Raw genomic sequence first — 22,754 nt, forward strand, 5'->3', positions numbered from 1 at the left:
CAAACCAAAGTGAATAATCACTTCTGACCCAAAAGCTGATAATATTTTGCAATAGCTCAGATGACCTGTGGAAGAAGAGTTAGAATAGGGCAGATACCGATTTTTGCGACCACAAGGACCGTGTATGGTGACAGAACCAAATCATGCTTATTGTAACTAGTTGCAGGTAAACCACTGGAAAATTGGATGTAGGAACTTGTGTGACAATAGTAATGTGCTGATTTTATGGCTCAGCTCCAGATTGTGAAAGCTCACTGTGGTGAGTGAAGATTTCACACAGATCATTGAGAGCTTGGTGAGAGGAGGCAGAGCTTTGATGATCTGATACATCTAAATAATAGTGCTTCATTCATCTGTGAAAGTGTGCTGAATAATCTGCCTGTCAGGTATCTAGCAGCCATTACCACCTCATAAGCTTCCTGTTCTTCATGTGCCAGGGCTTACAGCATCAGCACTGTCCTCTTGTGTATCTTTGGCATCCTCTGAGATTTCTACCGTCTGTTCGTTGCTGATTCCAATGTTGTGAGGATCACAGCCTGCGGCTACAAATGGGCTGGACGAATAATGAAAAGCACATCCCAGATTACCCAGAGACTCAAACCTTTCTTTGAGCTAACTCTATTCTAATCCTTATATTTGTGAATGTTTGTTCTCATGCTCCTCTGCAGCACCAGTGAACCTGTAGAAATGTTGTGAATCATGAGAATAGTGTTCATCCCAAAACTCAGTGGCCATCCTCGTCTTTTTCCTTATTATTGAGCTCCATTTTGAGGTGTGCTTGCATGCTCGGACTTGTCAGTATCTGTCTTAGCCCATCCACTATCCTTAGTATGATGGCGGGCACGGAAAAGACCCATTGGTGGCCAAATCTGAGAAAAAAGTTCCACTGGTCTGGCAAACAGCAAATATGGGCTTGGGACCTGAGTGATGGCCAACATTAAGGATAAAGTTTCTCAAACAGAGATACTGGATGTGCTGGTTATGGTTTTCCAAAATTTCCTAGATTCAGGAATGATCCCATAGATTCGAAGTTAGTAAATGTAACACTGCGATTCAAGAAAAAAAGAGAGTGAGTGAAAACAGGGAACGCTATTAATCTGACTTCAGTTGTTGAGAAAGTTCTTGAAGCGACAATCAAGGAAGTCTTAACAATGCATTTAAGAACTCATAGTATTGTCAGACAAAATTGACATGGTTTTATGAAAATGAAATTGTGCTTGACAAATTTATTCAAGTTATTCGGACCAGGTGAGGAGAGGTAAAATGACACCCTTCTTTTCCCCCTCATTTGACTGCAACAGCTTCCACTTTAAAGAATATATTTGCCAACTGATTGTCTAACTGCTTATGTGATGTAACTGTAAAATATACAAAATAGATGGGTTTATCTGAGTTTTTATTGTGCATAAACCAGTCAAAGGAAAACAATAAAAACATTCCATGCACAGGCTCTAAGCTCTAAGTTCACACATATGCAAATAACTTTCAGAGTGGGAGGATAGATGAAGCAATTTAAAGCCCAGTGAAGTAAAAGGGGTGGACAGTTCTTCATGAGTAGGACAAAGCAGGTAAGACAAAGGGAAGGGTTCAGTATTTGGAGGGGAAACATTCCCCCTCACCCCCAAAGATAGCACCCGCTCCTTTCTTCCCATCCTTTGAAGAATTTCTTCAAACCCAGGCTGTCCACTCCTATCTGACTGCCCACGCCAACTATTTTATGGAGCAGGTAGCATATTATTGGAGTCAGTTAGCTTGGTCACATGATAACCTACCCTTGATTACCTATTTAAATATGATGGATGGGCTGTCAGTTTGGTGTCCACCCACCCCCTGTATTGCTGGGGTGAGCTTGGAGTTGAACATAAGAACATAAGAAATAGGAGCAGGAGTAGGCCATCTAGCCCTTCGAGCCTGCCCCGCCATTCAGTAAGATCATGGCTGATCTGTCGTGGCTCAGTTCCACTTTCCCGCCTTCTCCCCATAACCCTTAATCCCCTTGCCTATCAAAAACCTATCTACCCGCGTCTTAAATGTATTTAGCGAGGCAGCCTCTGCCACTTCAATGGGCAGAGAATTCCAGAGATTCACCACCCTTTGAGTGAAGAAGTTCCTCCTCAACTCCGTTCTAAACTGCCCCCTCCCCCCTTATCTTGAGGCTGTGCCCTCTAGTCCTACTGTCCTTTCTGAGCAGGAAGAGCCTCTCCGCGTCTATCCTATCCATCCCATTCATCATCTTATATGTCTCAATGAGATCTCCCCTCATTCTTCTAAACTCTAACGAGTACAAGCCTAGTTTATTCAGCCTCTCCTCATTGTTCAACCCCCTCAACTCCGGTATCAGCCTAGTAAACCTCCTCTGCACTCCCTCCAAGGCCAAAATATCCTTGCGTAAGTGCGGCGACCAAAACTGCACACAGTACTCCAGCTGCAGCCTCACCAGCGCCCTGTACAGTTACAGCAAGACCTCCCTACTTTTATATTCAATCCCCCTCGCTATGAAGGCCAGCATCCCATTTGCCTTCCTGACCACCTGCTGCACCTGCAGGCTGGGTTTTTGCGACTCATGCACAAGGACCTCGAGGTCCCTCTGCACCGTAGCATGCTGCAGTTTTTTGCCATGTAAGTAATAGTCCTTCCTACCATTATTCCTACCAAAATGGACAACTTCACACTTGCCAACATTAAATTCCATTTGCCAGTTCCTGGCCCATTTGCCCAGCCTATCTAGATCCCTCTGCAGACTTTCCACACCCTCCGCACAATTTGCCGTTCCACCAATCTTGTTGTCATCAGCAAATTTTGACACCATACACTCAGTTCCCTCCTCCAGATCATCTGTGTAAATGGTAAATAGCTGAGGCCCCAGCACCGATCCCTGGGGCACTCCACTAGTCACCAACCGCCAATCCGAATAGCACCCATTGACCCCCACTCTCTGCCTCCTATTTGACAGCCAATCCCCTATCCACGCTAACACCCTACCCCCAACTCCATGCACCCTAACCTTCTGTAACAACCTCTTGTGCAGCACCTTATCAAACGCCTTCTGAAAATCAAGAAAGACCACATTTACCGGCTCTCCTCTAGCCACTGCCCTAGACACATCCTCATAGAACTCCAATAAATTCATCAGACACGACTTCCCCTTAACGAAACTGTGCTGCGTCTGCTCTATCAAACAATTCTCCTCAAGATGCCTCGCTATTTTCTCCTTGATTACGGATTCGAGCATTTTACCTACCGCAGACGTTAAACTAACCGGCCTATAATTCCCTGCCTTTTGCCTGCTACCCTTCTTAAGCAATGGCGTAACATTAGCTGTTTTCCAATCTTCCGGCACTTCCCCGGAATCCAGCGAGGTTTGGAAAATAATCACCAAGGCATCCACTATCACCTCTGCCATTTCTTTCAGAACCCTTGGATGCATTCCATCGGTCCTGGGGACTTGTCCACAATCAGTCCCTCCAGTCTGTCGAGCACTGCCTCTCTAGTAATAATAATGTCATTCAGGCCCTCCACTCCTACCATCTTTCCATCGCTAACACCTGGCAAACTATTCACGTCCTCCTCCATGAAGACCGAAACAAAAAAGTTATTCAAGGCCTCAGCTATTTCCCCATCCCCCACCACTAAATCCCCCCTCTCATCCTCTAAGGGTCCAACGTTCACCCTAGTCAGCCTTTTCGTTTTTATATATTTATAAATAGGTGGCAGGTGGTGGGTGGTTCCCATCCTATTTTGACTTGGCTGGATTCAGGCTGAATTCAGTGGTCCTTCTACATTGGTATCAAAGCAGTTTAAAGATCTAGACAGATGATTTATCTGTTCATCTGAAGATGGCAGCTACAGGGTTGAGTCCTCAGAATGTCTGTCTGCAGTACATGGGTAGTCAAAAACAGCAGACAGCTCAAAATTTGCAAGTTGTCTGGAGAGGGAGAAAACCCACTCAAGGTCTTGCTCCTTCAGCATCTTAGTTGCTTCTTGTTGTTTTCTGTGAAAACATGTACTTAAGCACATAAAGGGTTGGCTTGTCTCAAGACCCTCAGTCTACAACTGCCTAGTTATCCAGGTATGATCATGGCTAGTGTATCCCAATTGTAACTTGATTACATCATGGCTGTAAATTTATTTTCTTAGCCAGGTGTCCAAGTGATTACAACTGATAATTTGTCTTCACCCAGCTGCATACCCAGATACATGTCTGGCTGTCTTGCTAATGGGATAGGCAATGGCCTCTTTCATACTCCTTCAAGCCAATTGTTTCTGATAAGACTTTGAAGACAGGTTGGCTCCACTTAATATCCTTGAAATAAAAAAGGTATGGTAATGCATATGTGTAGCCATCACTGATCATATTCTCAAGTCCTTGGAATATGACTGTATTATTTTTAACAATTCAGCTAGGGATTTCCAGCCAGTAAATTAATTAAGTCATTTTGCATAAAGCATGATTTCAAAACAGTTTTTGAGGATGTAACTAATAGGGTAGATACAGAGGAAAAATTAGATGTAGTGTGCCTGAATTTCCTTACAAGACGAGGTGTAACACATAAAGTTAATATACAAGATAAAGGCTCATGGATATATATTAGCATAGAAAGAGATTGATTCACAGACATGAAATGAAGAGTAGGCATTAATGGGACATTTTCAAGTTGGCAGACTGTGACTAATGGATTGTTACAAGGTTCAATGCTGGGGCCTCATTTATGTGAGGAAGAGTCAGGGAGGAATATACCTAGGTTTGCTAGTGGTACAAAGTTAGGAAAAGTAAGCTGTGAGGAGGACACAAAAGCATTTCAAAGTGATAAAGGCTGGAATTCTGTTGGGCTGATGAGGACCTCACCCGTTGGTTCTCTGATTGGTGAGGAATTCCTGTCAGATCCATGGGAGAAACCTGAAGGAATGAAGTGCACCCACCATTAGGCCATCCTTGGCATTAAGGTCCTTAGCGGTGAAAGTTCCACGTGTTGAGAGCTGCCAGCCAATCAGAGGCCAGCAGCTCTCAACATGTGGAAGAGAGCAGTCGCTGCTGGTAACAATGTACCCTACCAGAGATCCAGGATCATTGTGAGATTCCAGATCAAAAGTGTGTACTGGCAAGATGGGGTCAGGTGATGGAAATCATGAAAGAGAGAGGGCAGTAGGTTAGAGGCAAGGGCAAGGGAGATGGCTTTCAATGTACCCCACCTTGCCCACACTTGCTGGGCCACTCACTCACCAGCAAGTGAGCTGCACCCAATTATGAGGTCACCTGAGGCCCTCCCCCATTCAGGTCGTCCCTTCAGGCCACCCCATCTTAAGGTCCCCCTCTTCAGGTCGCCTTTTTCAGGCACTGCCAATCTGTCACCCTGGTATAGCCAACCTGCGGGAAGTACCAGGGCACTACCCAGTCATTTCTCCAACATTCTGCAGGCTTCAATTGTCTTTGAGCTGCCCAGCGTGGCTTGGTTTCCATTTTTTGAAAACTGTGGTGATTGGTGCTGGGTTCCTTCTGTACCTGGGAGTTGGAGAATCCAGGAAGCAGGGAGAATCCAGTTTAAAGCTGATATAGTGATCAGGATTCTCCAGTCTCATATGCCCTGCTCCCACTTCCAGCGAGAACGGAGAATTTGGTGTTCAGCCAAGTCTCCATTCACTACAGCAGACTAGAGGATCCCATTCTTGGGCAAGATTGGAAAATTCCAGCCAGCACATTTAAATAAAGATTTAAACATGCTATTCCGATTTCTGCCCTTGCTGGGCAGGAACTATATTACATCGGTTCTGGGGGTAGAGGGGCGGTGAGAATCATAAATGGTTTCGCCCCCAAGGAAATACTTTGCTCCAAATGTTAAATGTTAAACGCCTGGCTCATGGGATTATCGAGATAGAATAACATCAAAGTACATCTATAGCAGGATAACTGAAAACAGGAGGAGAGGGGCAGTTTCCACCATAGCCACACCCAATTAGAGATAGCAGACTCTCCTAAAATGATGTTGCTATAAGCTGCTGTCTTAAAAAACCTCAAAGAGAAGAAATGCTACTCTGAACTGAAGAAAGGTTTTCCTGGAAGACTGGAAGAGAATTTATGGGTGGTAACAATAAGCTGGATTTGGCTTACATAATATTAGAGGTCATTTGGAAAAAGGGGCATTTCTCAAAGTTCAGGAAACATAGGTGCTTGGGATCAAGGGTTAACTTCATGAGATACAATGTGTGTACAGCCATTATTGTTGTTAAGTGCACTGTCATAGTGTTTCGTGTTGTGTTTTTTTTAAGTTAATAAATGATGGGTATCAATGGATTACAACAGGACTAAACTGTTCCTCCCTGGTTTGCATATCTTTCCTTACGTTGTAACAAATTGAAAATATACAGCACTAAGAGTCGGTGTTTCAAGTTACCCTTCTGTGTTTTGAGATATCTGCTTATATAAGATCAGCAGGATTCTTTACAGATGCTCCATTGCTCAATATATTTAAGGCTGTGAGTGATCTGGGTACTAATCAGGATTCTCCAACCCCCAGGTACTGGATTCTCCCTGCTCCCTGGATTCTCCAACCCCCAGGTACAGAGGGAACCCAGCACCAATCACCACAGTTTTCAAAAAATGGAAACCAGTCATGATGGCCACGCTGGGGAGCTCAAAGACTATTGAAGCCCCCAGAAGGTTGGAGAAATGACTGGGTAGTGCCCTGGTACTTCCCCCAGGTTGGCTATACCAGGGTGACAGGTTGGCAGAAAAGTAGAATTGAAAGATCAGCCAGGATTACATTAAATGCTGGAGCTGGCCTGATGTATGGTCTACTCCTGCTCCTATCTTGAGTTCTTGCATTTGGTTCAAACATCAGGTTCTCGAAGCCCAAAGAAGAATCCTGCATATTGAAAGCTAATATGAATTCCAAGCAAGGGTTGAGGGAGGTTTAAGGTAAGATTGTCTGGCATTCTCCCAGTGGTGCCTCATTATTCCACTTATAACCACAACAACAGTCAGAACAATTTGTTTCAACTTAATGTCAAATAGTCTTGAGATGCATCAACATGTGATTAGACTTCTGAATAACTAATACATTCCTGCTTCTAATTAAAAAATTGCTTTAATCCTCATGTAAACTGATGAATCCTATCCTCTTTGAATCATCAAGGCCTGTAATTTTATAATATTTTGTGTTATCTAAAATATTCTTTGATTTCACTTTCGGTTTGCTGGTCATGTCATTTTTGCTATCAATGCGTGATTCCATTTCCCATTTGTTTCAATAGGTACTTAACAAGAAGTCTTAATATGGTTTTAAGTAAATATTTCACTTGTACTGTGTAGCTTCTGAGGAGTCTCAGTAGCGATCTTGTAAGCATGTTTCTGTTATTTTGTGAGTGCTCTAACTGAAACGTATGAAAATATGCATCCACACATCATACTCTGTCGGCAGCATTAAACCAACTTTAACAAACCAGAGAATCAGTTGGAGGTGGTGCAGAAAGTGTGAGGATAGCTTTTATGTTTGAACATTACTGTTCTGGAGATGAGAAATTGGCATTTTTGCCACTGCTGTGTGCACAACTGAATTGTGCATTTTGGATTCCAATCAATGCACAACAAGCTTCGCAGTCCATTTAAATTTCAAGGGAAAACTATTTCAGTTCAGCAGTCTGAAGACTTTGTTTTTAAATAAATATTTTGACATGAGCTATCTATTTTTCCTATCCAAGATTATGTAGTTATTTATTACTGATTACAAAATATTGCAGGACCACTGGTGTTACCTTATTATCACTACGATGGCTGCTGCTGTGCTGTTTGATTGTTTGTCTGTCTCATATCAAGTTGCAAACCTCCTGCAACATTAGCAAGTCTGATCTCACCAAGAAACTTTAACTTTTATCCCCATCCCTTTTCTTGATTGCACACTCAGGCTGAAAGACTTCTAACATCCTACTAAACTCAAGAGTTGAACTTGAAATTCTACATCATCCCAAGATCAACATTTTTTACTTTCAATTCCAAACTCAGCCATCTTGTTTTCAGGCATGGGGGGGAATAGAACAAGGTAGTGTGACCAGTTGGATCCCTCCTTCTAAGAACTGGCACTGAGATAATGGATGGATTGTTTTTATTGTTGCCTAGTGCTTTTAAAAAAGAGAAATAATATCTTCATTCTCATTCCACTCCAGTTCTGCTGGAAACCCTCAACCATAACTTTGTTCCATCCACTTCAACTTCTCCAGTACCTTTCTCATTGGCTTTCCAAGACCTATCCTACATAATTCCACTTCTTCCAGACTACTCACTGTTAATTTCACTCACCTATCACTCATGTCCTTTCTCACCTTCATTGTCTCCCTATTCCTCAGAACATTGAGTTCAAAATCTTCCACCATCATTAAAAAAATCCTTCATGATTTTAGAACATAGAACATAGAACATTACAGCGCAGAACAGGCCCTTCGGCCCACGATGTTGCGCCGACCAATTAAAAAAGCAATGACCCTCTAACCTAAACCAATCCCTTTCCATCCATAAACCTATCCACGGATCTCTTAAACGCCCCAAAACTAGGCGCATCTACAACTGCAGCAGGCAGGGCATTCCAATCCCTCACCACCCTCTGGGTAAAGAACCTACCTGGTTTCCATTTACTCCATTCTTTGCAACCTTATTGAGTTGTAAGTCCCTGTTGACATCTAACGCTTTGACCTTGCCTTCAGCTTTCTCCCAATTTCTGTATCTCCCACTTGGTGAAATACTGTGAAACATTCTTGCTGTGTTAAAGGCCCTTTAAAAGTAAAAACCATTGGAGCAATATGGTTCAAACCTAGATCTTAGTTTGAAAAAGTAAAGGCAGTCATCTTCCTTTTCTACCTGCTATTTTTTCAGCAGTAGAAAGAATCTGAACAGTCGCTAATATTTGCACCAAATTAAATGTATTGCAGTTGTAAAGGACCCCACAAATATTTTAATTTACTGGGATATGTTTTAAAGCCATAATTGTAGATTCAATATACATAGTTGCTTTTCAATTTGATGAATATTCAACATAAAGTGTTATTTTTCTGTTTTGTTTTCAATTGAATGATAGTTCAAGACCAATATTAATTACCTTTTCTTTGGATGACAACACATGGCTACCACTATTTATACTGCAATTCTTAAGTAACTGAATATCACTAAGTGTGAATGTTTTTATAGTGAATACATAGCATTTCTAAATTTAATTTTCATATCTTTTCAGTTTAAGGGGTTCAAAGAATTACTTTTGTTTGCTGACTATTATAAGAATGATGTATTTTTAAAGTTTATTTATTAATCACAAGTAAGGCTTACATTAATACTGCAATGAAGTTCTACTGAAATTCCCCTAGTTGCCACACTCTGGCACCTGTTTGGTCAATGCACCTAACCAGCACGTCCTTCAGAATGTGGGAGGAAACTGGAGCACCTGGAGGAAATCCATGCAGGCACGGGAAGAACATGCAAATTCCACACAAACAGTGACCCAAGCTGGGAATCAAACCCGGGTCCCTGGCGCTGTGATGCAACAGTGCTAACCACTGTGCCACCATGCTGCCCCCCCCCCAGTTGTTATTAAAGAACAACTTTTCTTCTGTGAATACTATGAAGGCAGTCAATGTGTCCAAAGCCGCCTTTGAGTATCTGGCAGGGTAAATGTTTTATTTAATTGAGCGTCAAGTCTCACAATAACTGTTGCACTGGAATAGAAATAAATAGTTTTACCATCAACCAGCTAGTCTCAGCTATTGAATTAGTCTGCTGCACTGAGAGTTATCAGGCAATCAAGCAACATTTTTGTTTCTTGTCTTTCCACACAGAAGAGCAAAATAAATCTGTTGGCATCAGATCCGTGCAGCTTGACAATGTCAGCTGCATTGCTAATACAACTGCCAATTAAATCTGACAAGACAAGTTGACAAGTCATCTAATGTCTTGTGTTCGACCTCTAAGGTTTTAAGCCATAAATGTGAGGATGCCATTTCATGCTAATTAATCCATTTTTGCATCTCATTTCCTCTCCGTGCCTTGATAACCATGTGGCCACTGGTAGGTTTCTGCAGAGTTTTAGTAATCCCTTACCTGTAGATTTGCACATATAGGAAAGATGCTGTCATCATCTGCTGTGTGAATTTCATTGCCATAGCTCACTGGCTCCGAATTATCCTGGGGTGTGTAGATCTGCTTGGATGATGCTGTGGTCTGTACAGGTGGCATTAACTGCCAAACGTTCACATCGGTGCCATTACCAAATGCTTGTATGGCATTTTCTGCAGAATTAAACAAAAAGTAAAGAAATAAACTGATGCAATTACAAATGTTTGGAAAGAAGAGGGAAATTTTAAGTGTCCTAAAAGTAGCATTTATTTGAATTAAGCAAATTAAAATATAAAGACAATTGGGTGAGATTCTCCAGCCTTCCAGCCAAGTGTTTCCTGCTGGCGAGAGGTACGTTGTTTGCTAATGGCGAGATTCTCTGGATTTCCATTGATGTTACCCCATGCCGGCAGGAAACCCACAGGCGTGGGATATGCTGCTGGCTGGACTGGTGAATCCTGCCGGCATAAATGGTCAGAGAATTTCGGCCTATATCACTTTAACAATTTAGGTATATTTTATTAAGTATAGACTTCACCAAATTACTGATGCTGTTCCATAAAATATTGATAAGACAGCGACAGTCTTGGCATCCTTTGTATTGTTTATCTTTGCCGCACCCCCACCCCAAAATTTCCCATTCCTCCCTCAACTGTAAGTACCAGACAGGATTAGAGGTGAATTACATTTCATTTTTCTCACCAATGAAGATATTGCGAATGTAATTGTTTGGAATGTTATTAACAAACCTCCAATATCTCACCCAAACAGTTATTATTTGTATCATAGTCAACCATTGCAGCCTTCTCCCATCCCATGGTCATACACTCATACTTTCCAACAAGACACTGGACAATGATAGTAGTACAATTACTGGACTATTCTTGATCTGTCTAACACAGGAATACTGAAATCAATAGCAGCATATCACCACCAACATAAATCAGGGATCAGAATTGGGACCTTCCTGACTGTATGGGCGAGATTCTCTGGCCTCCCCATGGTGTGTTTCTTGATGATGGGAGACGGCCCACCTTTGGACGGCAACAGGATCTTCTAGTCCAGCGACTGTCAATGAGATTTCCCATTGAATCCACCCCATGCTGCCAGGAAACTGGTGGCAGGGGTGAACTGCTAGCGGGATTGGAAGATTCCACTGGTGTAAACAACCAGACAATCTCACTCTTTGACTCTGTATTCATTATTCATGCATCCATTCATTGACCAAAAGATGTTTCCATTTGCAAGAGACTCTGGGACCCAAGGGCACAACCTCAGAGCAAAGGGACGACGACCCTTTAGAACCAAGGTAAGGAGGAATTTCTTCAGCCAGAGGTTGGTAAATCTATGGAATTCATTGTCACAAAGCTTGTGAAGGCTAAATCATTGGTGCATTTAAGACAGAGATAGATAGGCTCTTGATTAGTGAGGGGATGAAAGGTTACGGGGAAAAGGCAGAAGTATAGGGTTGAGAAACATATCAGCCATGATTGAATGGCAGAACAGACTTGATTGGATGAATGGTCAATTCTGCTCCTAAAAATTATGATCTTATGGTCTCAAAGGAGGGATTCATATTTGTACAAAAAAGTCCAAAACGAAATTTAAAAAGTCAACAATATAGGCCAGGATTCTCCCTAGAACATTCTAAGTTCCTGATGTGCGAGAAAATGGGAATAAATTCCACCAGTTTGCTTAGTGTGATTTCCAGAATGAACCTCCAACACACTGGGCATCACAGAATGCCCTAACTTGATTCACTCTGGAAAGCTGGGGGTGAGGCCTATTCTCACTCGAGAGGCCAGCAGCATAGCACTGAGCAGGCCCCTGTGTATGCACTGACCTGTCAGTGATCAGTGCATGTGCAATAGTGCCCCACATTGACGGCCTCCAGATTGTTGGCCAGCCCCATTGCTGGCCTTCTGACCCCCTCCAACTTCCTGATTGCTGGTCTCCTGCACTTCCCTGGGCCAGCCCCGATCTCCCCAATCCCCCGCTCTACTCTGGACTGTCCCAACCCTATACCCCCTTCCTGATGACCAGCCCTGATGTCTCCCCCACATCCCCCCACCTCCCTGCCAGCCCCGATCTACCCTCCGACAGTCCATATCCATTAGTGGGGAACAGTAGTAAACCCCACTGGTGGGGGAGATGCTATTGAGCCCAGTGAATTCCGCCTTGGGCCCGCTAATCACATGGAAATGCCCATTACTATGACATTTCCAAATAATAATCAGCTCCGCGCCGATTTTTAACTATGTCAAAAAACTTTGCCTGGGAGATGCGTGGAGGCATTGGTGCCCAGCGGGAAGCCTGCGAAATGGCTGCTGCTGATGTCTCCCTACCCGCTGCACTGCTGGAGCAGCGCTACGGGCTGGGAGAATTGCCCCCTTCATATTTTTGATACCTTGCTTAATGATTGAGAATTATTTGAGAGCAATTAAATTTCACTGAAATCATGAATTGTAGTTATTTTGATATATATGGAATTGATATGTACGTAAATCTAATAGCTATGTACATTACTGTTCTGATTCTGGGTTTGTGTATGTTAGGTGATTACATTAGAGTATAGATTATTGAATAGCTGGTCTCATTGTTATTCTGAACTATATGTTTGAGGGGCTAAGCTCTTAAAGGACAGAGTCCAGCGAAGCAGTTCTATTGAGAAGATCTGAACAGTTATAGTACTTTCCAATGTGTAGATAGTACAATATATGTGCATGATGTGTCACTGCATATGCTAAACAACAGCATAATGCTGAAATTGAACACAATTACTACTTTCACAATATCTATAAATCTCACTGTTGTGGATTGCTGAACTTACTGAAGCATCTGTTGTCCTTGAAGAAATTGTGGAATTCATCACACTCCTCCTTTTGGTTTCCGCTTCCAATACAAGTACACCATGGTGCCACACTGATGCCAGTGGAATCAATATAGTTTGGGGTGATGACAGTTCCTGTCAAGAGAAGCCAAGATCAAATTTAATGATCATTCATTTAACCAAACACAAACTGTTATATATTCTCAGATAAAACACTTTGGCTGTCACATCACAGTTACTAGAAAGGAAATATAATGCTCAGAAATAACAAGGAATTGCTCACCCATTACTGGTTGTCGTTTTCAGAGTCAAGCATCAATAGAGCCAAGCAAGATAAAAGGCAGCTTGATGGAAAATTGGATAAGCCATTTCTCCAGGATTGTTATTCAATAATGTTTTATGTTGAAAGTATAAGCAAAGTCTAACGTCGACTTGAATTGTACAAGTTACATCATGCAAACAGGCCATTCGGTGGAACCAGCTCACTTTGGTGTTTACTTTGTCGGTGGGAAAATAGTTCCAATTGTATTTACCCACTTCTCACTCAGTGATGAGATAGTTGCAAAGACAACTGGCTGGATCTTGCAGAGGTGACAGAGTCCTGGATCAAAATCAGAAGTGAGGCCACCCACGTCAGCAGGCAGCAGGACCCAATGCCATATTTTGCTGGTGGCAGCCATTTAGGTGGCAGTCTCTGGGGCTGATGTCTTATTAAAGATGGAAGCCCAGCCCAAGAGCTGCCAACCCAGTAAGAGAACTGCCAAACCAGTAGTCTCAGCAGTGATACTGCAAGTCAATGGAACAGATAATGAAGCTTGTTCGTGCCCGTATGCAGTAAGACTGGATAACATTCATAATTCCATTCAGGATGCACCTGATGCTGGTGAGCAATATTCATGCTACGCAAGTGGCTAGCAATGACCACGTCTAACAAGAGAGGATCTAACCCCTCTCCCAGGATATTCAATAACATTGCCATTGCTGAATCCCTGCCACTATCAATATTCTTGAGGCTACTGAAAACTGAACTGGACCAGCTGTATAAATATATTGGTTACAAGAGCAGGTCAGAGGCTTGGAATTCTGTTGCAAATGACTCACCTCTTGGTGTCTACAATCTAAAGACAACAGTCAGGAGTATGATGGAATACTATCCATTTGTCTGGATGAATGCAGCACCAATAACACTCAATAAGCTCAACATTTTGCAGAACAAAGCAGCCAACATGATTAGCATCTCATTTACCATCTTCCACCACCAATGCCCAGTGGCAGCAATGTGTACCATCTACAACATGCACTGCAGGAGCTCACCAAGACTCTTTTGGCAGCACCTTCTAAACCTGCGGCCACTACCATCTCTAAGGACAAGGGCAGCAGACACTTAGGAACACTACCATTTGTAGGTTCCCCTCCAAGCCACACACCAACCTGACTTGGAAATATATCACTGTTCCTTCACTGTCATTAGGCCAAAATCCTAGAACTCTTAATAATATTGTGGGTGAACCTATACCACGCAGAATGCAGCCATTTGAAAAGGTAACTCACCACCTTCTCAACAGCAATTGGTGAGGCAATAAATACTGGCCTAGCCAGTGATGCCTACATCCCATGAAAGAATAATCAAAAAATGGCCACTGCTGAGGCTGCAACCAAGGGAAGAGGATGCACTGATGGTCATGCACCCTAAAGTCTGATAAATGGGGCAGCACTGTGGCACAGTGATTAACATTGCTACCTCACAGCGGAGGGACCCAGGTTCGATTCCCGGCTAGGGTCACTGTCTGTGTGGTGTTCGCACATTTCCTCTGCGTCCGCGTGGGTTTCCTGCGGGTGCTCCGGTTTCCTCCCACAGTCTGAAAGACGTATTGGTTAGGTGCATTGACCATGTTAAATTCTCCCTCAGTGTATCCGAACTGGTGCTGGAGTGTGGCAAGTCAGGGATTTTCACAGTAACATCATTGCAGTGTTGATGCAAGCTTACTTGTGACACTAATAAATAAATTGAAGTTTTTGGGTGCAAGGGCCAGGCAGTGAGGCCCCAGAAAGGCTTGGGGAAGGGTGATGAGGGTAGATGGTGCCTTTGCCCAGGGGGCAGTCATTCTCACTGAGGGGGGCCCTTTATGAACCATAGAATGCCCAAAATGTAGGATGCCCTGATAGAACCCAATGGAAAATCACTACGTTTTACCTGGCAGTTTCCCTCCATGGTGATGGATGTTCTGACAATGGAAAACATTAACAGAAGTTGGTAAAGGCCCCGAACTGCCTGATTAATTGAGTTCTTAGCTGACAGCTCATCTGCCACCAATCTTGTCACTGACAAAATAGCATGGTAGTGGGAAGAAGTCAGCCACCTGCACCTAGCATCCTATCCCCTCCCCACCCTCCCACCACCACGAAAAATTTTATGTGTCAGCCTCAATATAACATTGTCACTAATATATTTCAACAGAGCATTAAAGAAAACTTTTTTTTTACTCGTAACATGATGAGACCATGGGATTAGTTGAGACTAATAGCATAAATACAAAAGGGGAAGCTAGATATTGTACAAAAGAATTAAATGCCTATACAGTTAGATAAAGAGGGGGTGCCCAAATGTTCATGTGAAGTAGTATCAGCAGTGTGGACTGGACTGTTTCTATGTTGTAGCCTTCATATAATTCTATGTCATGCTTATCACATAGTTCTGCAAATACGCTTCTTTTATCCGCTTATCCAATCTGATGATGAACATTGATATTGTTTCTGCTTCATTCACTAACCCTGGGAATGAATTCCAAAGCCCCGTGACTCTGTGCAGGGAAGTGTCCCTTCACTGCTAAAGCTCACCTATGAGTCCGGAATAAGCAAGTAAGCAGGCTGCATAGTTCTGCCTTAAACAGCCACTTGTCAAACGAGGTTCTGGCTGACAGTTTGTGATGAAATCTGCAAGCCGTGACCTATTAAGAGACAAAAGCAAACAAAACAAGTCATTACCTTAGTACATTAGCAGGAAAACGAGAGAAGTTTTATTTTGCTGTGGGACAACTGCATTGGAAATTGAATATACAATTTCTTCTTGTGTTATTCAAAATACCTTTCCAGTGAGATTCACTTTTCAATACATTTGCATCTATGTTTTCTCTCTCTAATACAGAAACAACAGGCTGGAATTCTCCAGGTGTTCACGCCAGTGGGATTCTCTGGTCCGTCCTCGCATGTAATAGTGGCATAATCAGCTGAAAAATTCCAGCCAACATTTTTACAAAAATATATACGGAGATGTTAATATTCATCACCCACCCTATGACAGGATGGAAAAAATGGAGATTTAAGAATTAAAAATTGTGATATCCAACCTGTGATCCTGCCCCCTCTTTTATAGTGGTAGGTTGCAAGGCATGTCCAAATTCTGGTCTCTAAAGCCAGGACATTTTATTATATTATTTAAATCCTAAATCAGGTCTCCACAGCACATTTGAAAGTCTGATTCAAACTTAATACTTGGGTTTGGGAAAACCGGCAGCTAAAGGGAGGGTGGGGAGGGGTGGGAGGTGGTGGTGGTAGCGCAAGGTGGTGGTGGCTGGGGTGATTGAGGAGGGTGGGGTGGTGGGGTAACGGTGTTGCAGTTGCTTCAAGACAGTAAATATTTTTCCAGCACTACTTGTGAGCTAGAATATCAAGTCTCCCTCTGATCCTCAGGCAAAGCTTATGCCAGTTGTGGCATCTCCATTATGATTGGCCACCAACGGCCACCAACCACCACCAACCCCCACAAGCCCCAATCCCTGTCTAAATGCCTCCTGATTTCTGTAGTCTAAGCCACAATTCTTTCCACTTCATAAGATCATAGAACCCCTACAGTGCAAAAGGAGGCTATTTGGCTCATCGAGTCTGCACCCACCACAATCCCACCCAGGCCCTATTCCTGTAACCCTACACATTTATCCTGCCAATCCCCCTGACACCAGCGTCAATTTAGCATGGCCAATCAACCTAACCCTCACGTCTTTGGAGCGTGGGAGGAAACTGGTGTACCCAGAGGAAACCTACACAGGCATGGGCAAAAGTGCAAACTCCACACGGTCACCTGAGGCCGGAATTGAACCCGTGTTCCTGGTGCTGTGAGACAATAGTGAGACAACCACTGTGTCACTGGACCATCCCCATAGATCCCTGGTTGAGGTCATCTGTTGCAGGCTTTTCTGTCAATCTATCATTCTAGCTGGCTGCCACATGGGAAACTGAATTAAAAATGATAATGTGGACCTCCACATTTCTAAGCTTTCCAGAAAATGCCCCCTCAACTGCATTACCTTGCCTTCCCATAAACATTAGGGCCAGCATCTCTTTCGTCCTCATTCTCTCTATAATATGATGTTGGTATAAGCTGTGCAGCTTCATAGCGCAAATCTAAGGTTATTTAGAAAGTAATGGCTTTTATGGTTTAAATAAATGTTTTATAACTGAAATTACTGAAAACTATTAAACTCTCAACTGAGAACTAATTAACTGATTTATCTATTTATATAAAGACCTTCAGAGTATTTGCCATATGTTAGGATTCACACTTCAATAAGTCATAAATATAAAAAATGGGAGAAGGAAGGCATTATGTTTTTGCATGACCTGGAGTTGACATTTATAAGTACAGGTAATCTGAAAATGTACCTCATCAGAAAGCAATTAAATTCTTACTTGTCTTTGAACTTATTGGTCTAATTGTCATGAGAAATATCCTTTCTCACCTCCTTTAAGATGCTTGTTAAAATCTTCCTCTTTGACCGAGCTTTTGATTAACTATTGTCACCTTTTATGACTAGATATCATAATGATAGCACTTCTGTGAAAAGCCTTGGGACAATTTACCATGTTAAAAGTGCTGTGTAGATGCAAATTGTTGTGGGGAATACTGAGCAGTGACCTTAAAGTAACAGGGCAGGTTGGAAATCAGAGACTGCCTACAGTGCAGAAGCAGGCTATTCAGCCCATCGAGTCTGCACCAACTGTCTGAGCAAGCATCCGAACAACCAGCTGGAAAAACAAGGACAGTGGACACCACCTGTAAGTCGCACTCCATCCTGATTTGAAAATACAGTGCTTTTTTTTCATCATTGCTGGGTAAAAATCCTGGAGCACCCTCACTAAGGCTACTTAAGATGGTAACTCATCACTACCTTCTCAACAGCAACTAGGGATGGACATTAAATGCTGGCTTTGCAACACCCACATCCTATGAATGAATAAGAAAAAAGAACAAATGTTTCCTTCTCTCCTTATTCTTGCCTAACCTTTTCTCCGTGCTTTCACATGGTAATTCAAGTTTGTAACAACTTAAATTTATACAGGACCTTTACTTGGTAAAGCATAAGACATCTGACAAAAATGGTGTTGGGCAAAAATTGATACCAAGGAGATATTATGTGACAAAAAGTTTGTTCTGAGAGGTAGGTTTTAAGAGGGTCTTAAACATAGAAGAGGTGGAGAAACAGGTTTAGGGTAGTAATTCCAGACTTAGATCTTAGATGGCTGCAAGCAAGGCTGCCAACTATAAGGTGAAGGAGATGCCATCCCCAGAATTGTTGATGGATATAAAAACCTGAACTGAGTTAGCACTAACTTCTCAGAAGGTTTTTAAGGCTGGAGAAGATAGGGAGGGTGAGGTCATGAAGGAACTCGAACCTTAGGATGAAAATTTTAAAATTGAGGTGTGAGGGTAGCACGAAAGTTATCAGTTAGCAAGCGCAAGCGTGTTAGATGAATCAGATTTAGTGCTTGCTGGGATAGAGGCAACAAAGCTTTGGATGAGCTCAGGATTATGGAGGGTAGAAGATGAGACTGGCTAGAAGAACACTGGAATAGTCATGCCTGAGGGGAATAAAAATGTACATGTGGGTTTCAGCAACAGATGAGCTGAGGTTCAAACTCCATCATGGCAAGTGGTAGAATTTAAATTCTTTCTGAAATTGAAAGCTACTCTCAGTAACAGTGACCATGAAACTATTGTCGATTGTCATAAAAACCTATCCAGTTCACAAATGATCTTCATGGAATGGAATCTATCGTCATTACCTCATTTGCCGACATGTGAGTCCAGATCCTAAGTAACGTGGCTGACTCTTAAACTGCCCTCTGAAATAGCCGAACAGGCACTCGTTTCAATGATATTCGGGAATGAGCAACAAATGTTGGCTTTGTCATATCCCATGAAAGAATAAAAATGCATTCTTATGCTGTGTGATAAACCAGGGATCCAAAATAATTTATTATTTATCACCTAATCTTAACCCAATCTGTCAGGAACAGAGCTGGGTTGGATTGGTTGCCCAATTTGTGTGCCAAATTTGATACACTACTTCATTGGGGCAATACCTAAAATGGATATCCAATCTGAACCCATCCCATTCATACTAGATGGGCTAGATTGTAATTGTGCCGAAACTTTCCGTTGCCGTATAATACAAAGTAATGAACCAAACTGAATAAAAATAGTGTTTGATGGAACTGGAAATGGATAGAAAATTTCAATAATTTTTGACTGCATGTAAGGAGCTTTTTCTTACACACTGGCTAAGAAAATATTGGCTTTATATTGCAGGACAGCTAACAGGCAACACATGACCAGAAAACATTTTGATAAATGACTTTGCTTGGTGGCCAAAACCTGTTATGAGAACACTTCTGTTCAGTTTTCCCTTCCAAAGAAACCACTTGAGCTTTAACAAGAGGAAATCAATTCTCAAACCTGAGTAAAGTGCACGAGAGCAGCTAATTAATGTGTTGGAAAAGATCAACAACAAGATAGAAAGCAGAGGATAAAAAAGTAAACCATTGGACTGGAAGGATAAATAGGCAAATGAACAAATGAATGTTGATATAAACTCTATTATAAACCATTTGTGCAAGATTATAGCTCATACTTATTGCTCTTCCAGCTCTTCAAGAAGGTATGTAAAAAGTATTAGAACATACCTTTCTGATGATGAGCTCCAGTGGTCCCTTTGAAGGTTATTACTTTGGCTACTACATGTCTGAGAATATTGAAGGCAGCATTTACAGCCCATGCTGCAGTCAGTCATAAACTGATTATTTAAAGAAGTCTAAAATTGGCATTAGACCCCACATTTGCGTATGTTTTGAGTACACTTGAACATCCATGTTGGAGTCTTTACTAATGTAGCAAGCTGCACACTTCTGAGGTGAAATGACGGTGTCTGATACATCACACCTTTTGGTGCCTCCTGATAGTGTGGCACACTCCAACCTCTGGATCGATGTTTCACGTGTAAGTTCTGATGGATAAGTTTCTTGTTCCCATGAATGATAGCAATGTGGTGCCATACCTCCAAGGTATCTGCTCCAGCTTTGTCCTCAGACCCATCCCCAATTTTACTTGTTCGAGCCTTGGCAGTCATGAACTCAGCTGCAGAAGCCCAAAGTTCTGCAGTTCCCTCCTTAAACTTCTCTACTTTGCCTTTAAGACACTCTTTAAAATTGACCTTCTGTCCAAGCTTTTGGTTACCTGCTGTAATATTTCTTTTTGTGGCTCAGTATCAAATTTTGTTTGATTAATGCTCCTGTGAAGTACTTTGGGACATTTTCTTACATTTAAGATGTTGTATAACTGTGAGTTGTTTTACCTTAGCAGAGAGCAGTGTATTTTTAATAAAATGGTATGTTTAACTACTGCTCGGGTATTGTCACATTTGCGTACCCACTTTGTTCGTAAGATGGCAGGTTTGCTGAATGATTTCTCAGCTCGTGCATTATTTATTGTAGTTTAAATGTGGTGGATTCTGAAAGGGTAACTGTGACATGATCCCTAGTAATGGGGTCAGAAAGTGTCTTCATTGTCAAGCCTAATGGATATAATGACTTAAAGCAACAGTTATATAAATTACCCCTATTTTTACAAATGCCATTTCTTAGCACTGAGTTAAGAAATGTTAGACATGCACATGAAATATCATTCCTAATCAAGGAATGGATTTCACTAAGACAACTCTGTAATAGCAGAGCACTACCAATGGAATTTTGAATGCTGCTGTCTTCTAGTTTCATTTTACATCAATTATTTGTCAAAAAGTGCACACTGCCTACCCTATTGCTCATATATCAAAGTGGACTACAAGGACCAATTAGATAAAACAAAGCTAGCAGAAATGTATTGGTGCTCTCTATGACATCTAACTAGCTCAGTGCTAATCAATCATTATGTGTGCAATAAAAATGAATTATTGATTTTAAATTAACCTATAGTATAAGGAATAAAAATTATAGCCTCTTCATTCTGAAAGACCTGCAAGTTATAAAGACCATTCAATCTTGGAAATTAATTAAGCCTTTATCATTGTAGGTGAACTGAAAGAAGGTTACACTGCTACCAAGATGTCAGTTCATTTCCAATGTTTTATATCTAAGAGGTCAGTGAATTCATTATACAAACAAAGAATAACAACTGCGCAGAGCTACATCTTTAATTAATGCGTTTTTTGGTTTTCTTCCCTCTGGGTATCACTTGACTCCACATAAATCACCTTCAACCAGAAGGATTGGATACTTTGGGTAGTTCATTATTTCACTAATATGTTCAGAAATCAGCTGACATGAGATGAAATTTGAGTCGAGCATGGCTGACTAGATATGTTATTCCTTTTCAATATCATGTACACACTATCAGGTTTAGAAAGTGACAGGTTTAGAAATGACAGGATGGTGAAATAACACAACATAACCAAAGTCAGCATTTATTAAATATAATTCACCATTATAATTCACTGCTGTTTCTGGTTACAATGCCTTTATAATATTTATTTTCATTTGTTCTTTCAGTTCCCTCATTGGCCTTACCACCACCCTACTTCCCAATTGAGGCTCTTAAGTGCCAACTTAATCATCACTTAGGGCCACTTCCTGCTCAACCTCAATTATGAAGTTGGATTGAGGAGTTCAGGAGCATGGGGAAAGCCCAGCTGGTCTTGGGCCTTGGGGGCAATGGGGTGGTACCTAAGGCCCCCTTTCCATATTGGACACCGGCTACCAAGGTCTGCTCCCTCTCAGGTGCTCTCTTCCTCCACTGGTTCTCCATTAACACCCTCCACTCCCTTACCCTCACCCTACTGAACAGGGAATTGATTGCAAAACGGCTGAAAATGCTCAGGGATTGCAGGGAAGAGAGGGGGTGACCATGTCAGTGCTGTGGAGCCAAACAACCTCACAGGCGACAGCAATCTCAGTGCAGTGTTTCAACTGTAATTGGCTGAGCCATTCTGGAACGCTGTGCAAAGCTAAGGCTCCCAGAATCGTGGATGATCCCAAGACAACCCATGAGATTCAAGTACCACACCAGGAAGAAAGTCAACCATTCTTCTTGGGTCAATGTTCCTGGATTTTCTTTTTGAAATATGGAAGTCTCAGTAAACAGCTAGTTCACCAACTTCAAATTGGACAGGGCAACCAATGTTACAGTCCTCTCAGATGAGAAACTGTGTCTTAGAGTCTTCTGGTTACACTGGACAGGCCCACCACACTGTAGATCTTGAGGAGATAGCACTTCAGTCATTTGGATGATCCTAAAACCATGAAGGTATGGCAACAAAGGGATATTCAAAACCAGTCTTTTCCTCTCTCAAGCAGAGATGCCAGTGTTGCTCTTAACCTTAAATTGGCAAAAGATATTAAGACCATCTTTGTCATCAATTACATGGTCATGAGAAGCTCACCAGTAAAGAAGCTCTTGAATGGAGCTTCAACTCTGAACTGTCTTCACTCTGCACAGCTGGTTAATCCAATTTCTTTGCAGGCAGCAGAAGCTCCTCTTCGGTCAGACTCGCCAAATATTCAGGT

At 42.1% G+C, this 22,754-nt stretch overlaps 1 protein-coding gene across 2 annotated transcripts in view; it reads right to left on the minus strand.

Moving 5' to 3' along the window:
* The window catches only part of gfra1b (gdnf family receptor alpha 1b), a 202,860-nt gene that overhangs the window by 7,043 nt on the left and 173,063 nt on the right, over nucleotides 1–22,754 (minus strand). For both annotated transcript variants that reach the window (XM_080205298.1, XM_080205299.1), the window contains 3 exons: nucleotides 15,759–15,868; nucleotides 12,921–13,055; nucleotides 10,076–10,263 (listed from right to left, as the gene is read on the minus strand). In XM_080205298.1, coding sequence (XP_080061424.1) covers nucleotides 10,076–10,263; nucleotides 12,921–13,055; nucleotides 15,759–15,868 — 433 coding nt within the window. The remainder of the gene's footprint in view (nucleotides 1–10,075; nucleotides 10,264–12,920; nucleotides 13,056–15,758; nucleotides 15,869–22,754) is intronic.

This window comes from Carcharhinus amblyrhynchos, chromosome 17 (assembly GCF_965287045.1).
Source record: "Carcharhinus amblyrhynchos chromosome 17, sCarAmb.v2.hapA, whole genome shotgun sequence".
Lineage (NCBI taxonomy): Eukaryota > Metazoa > Chordata > Chondrichthyes > Carcharhiniformes > Carcharhinidae > Carcharhinus > Carcharhinus amblyrhynchos.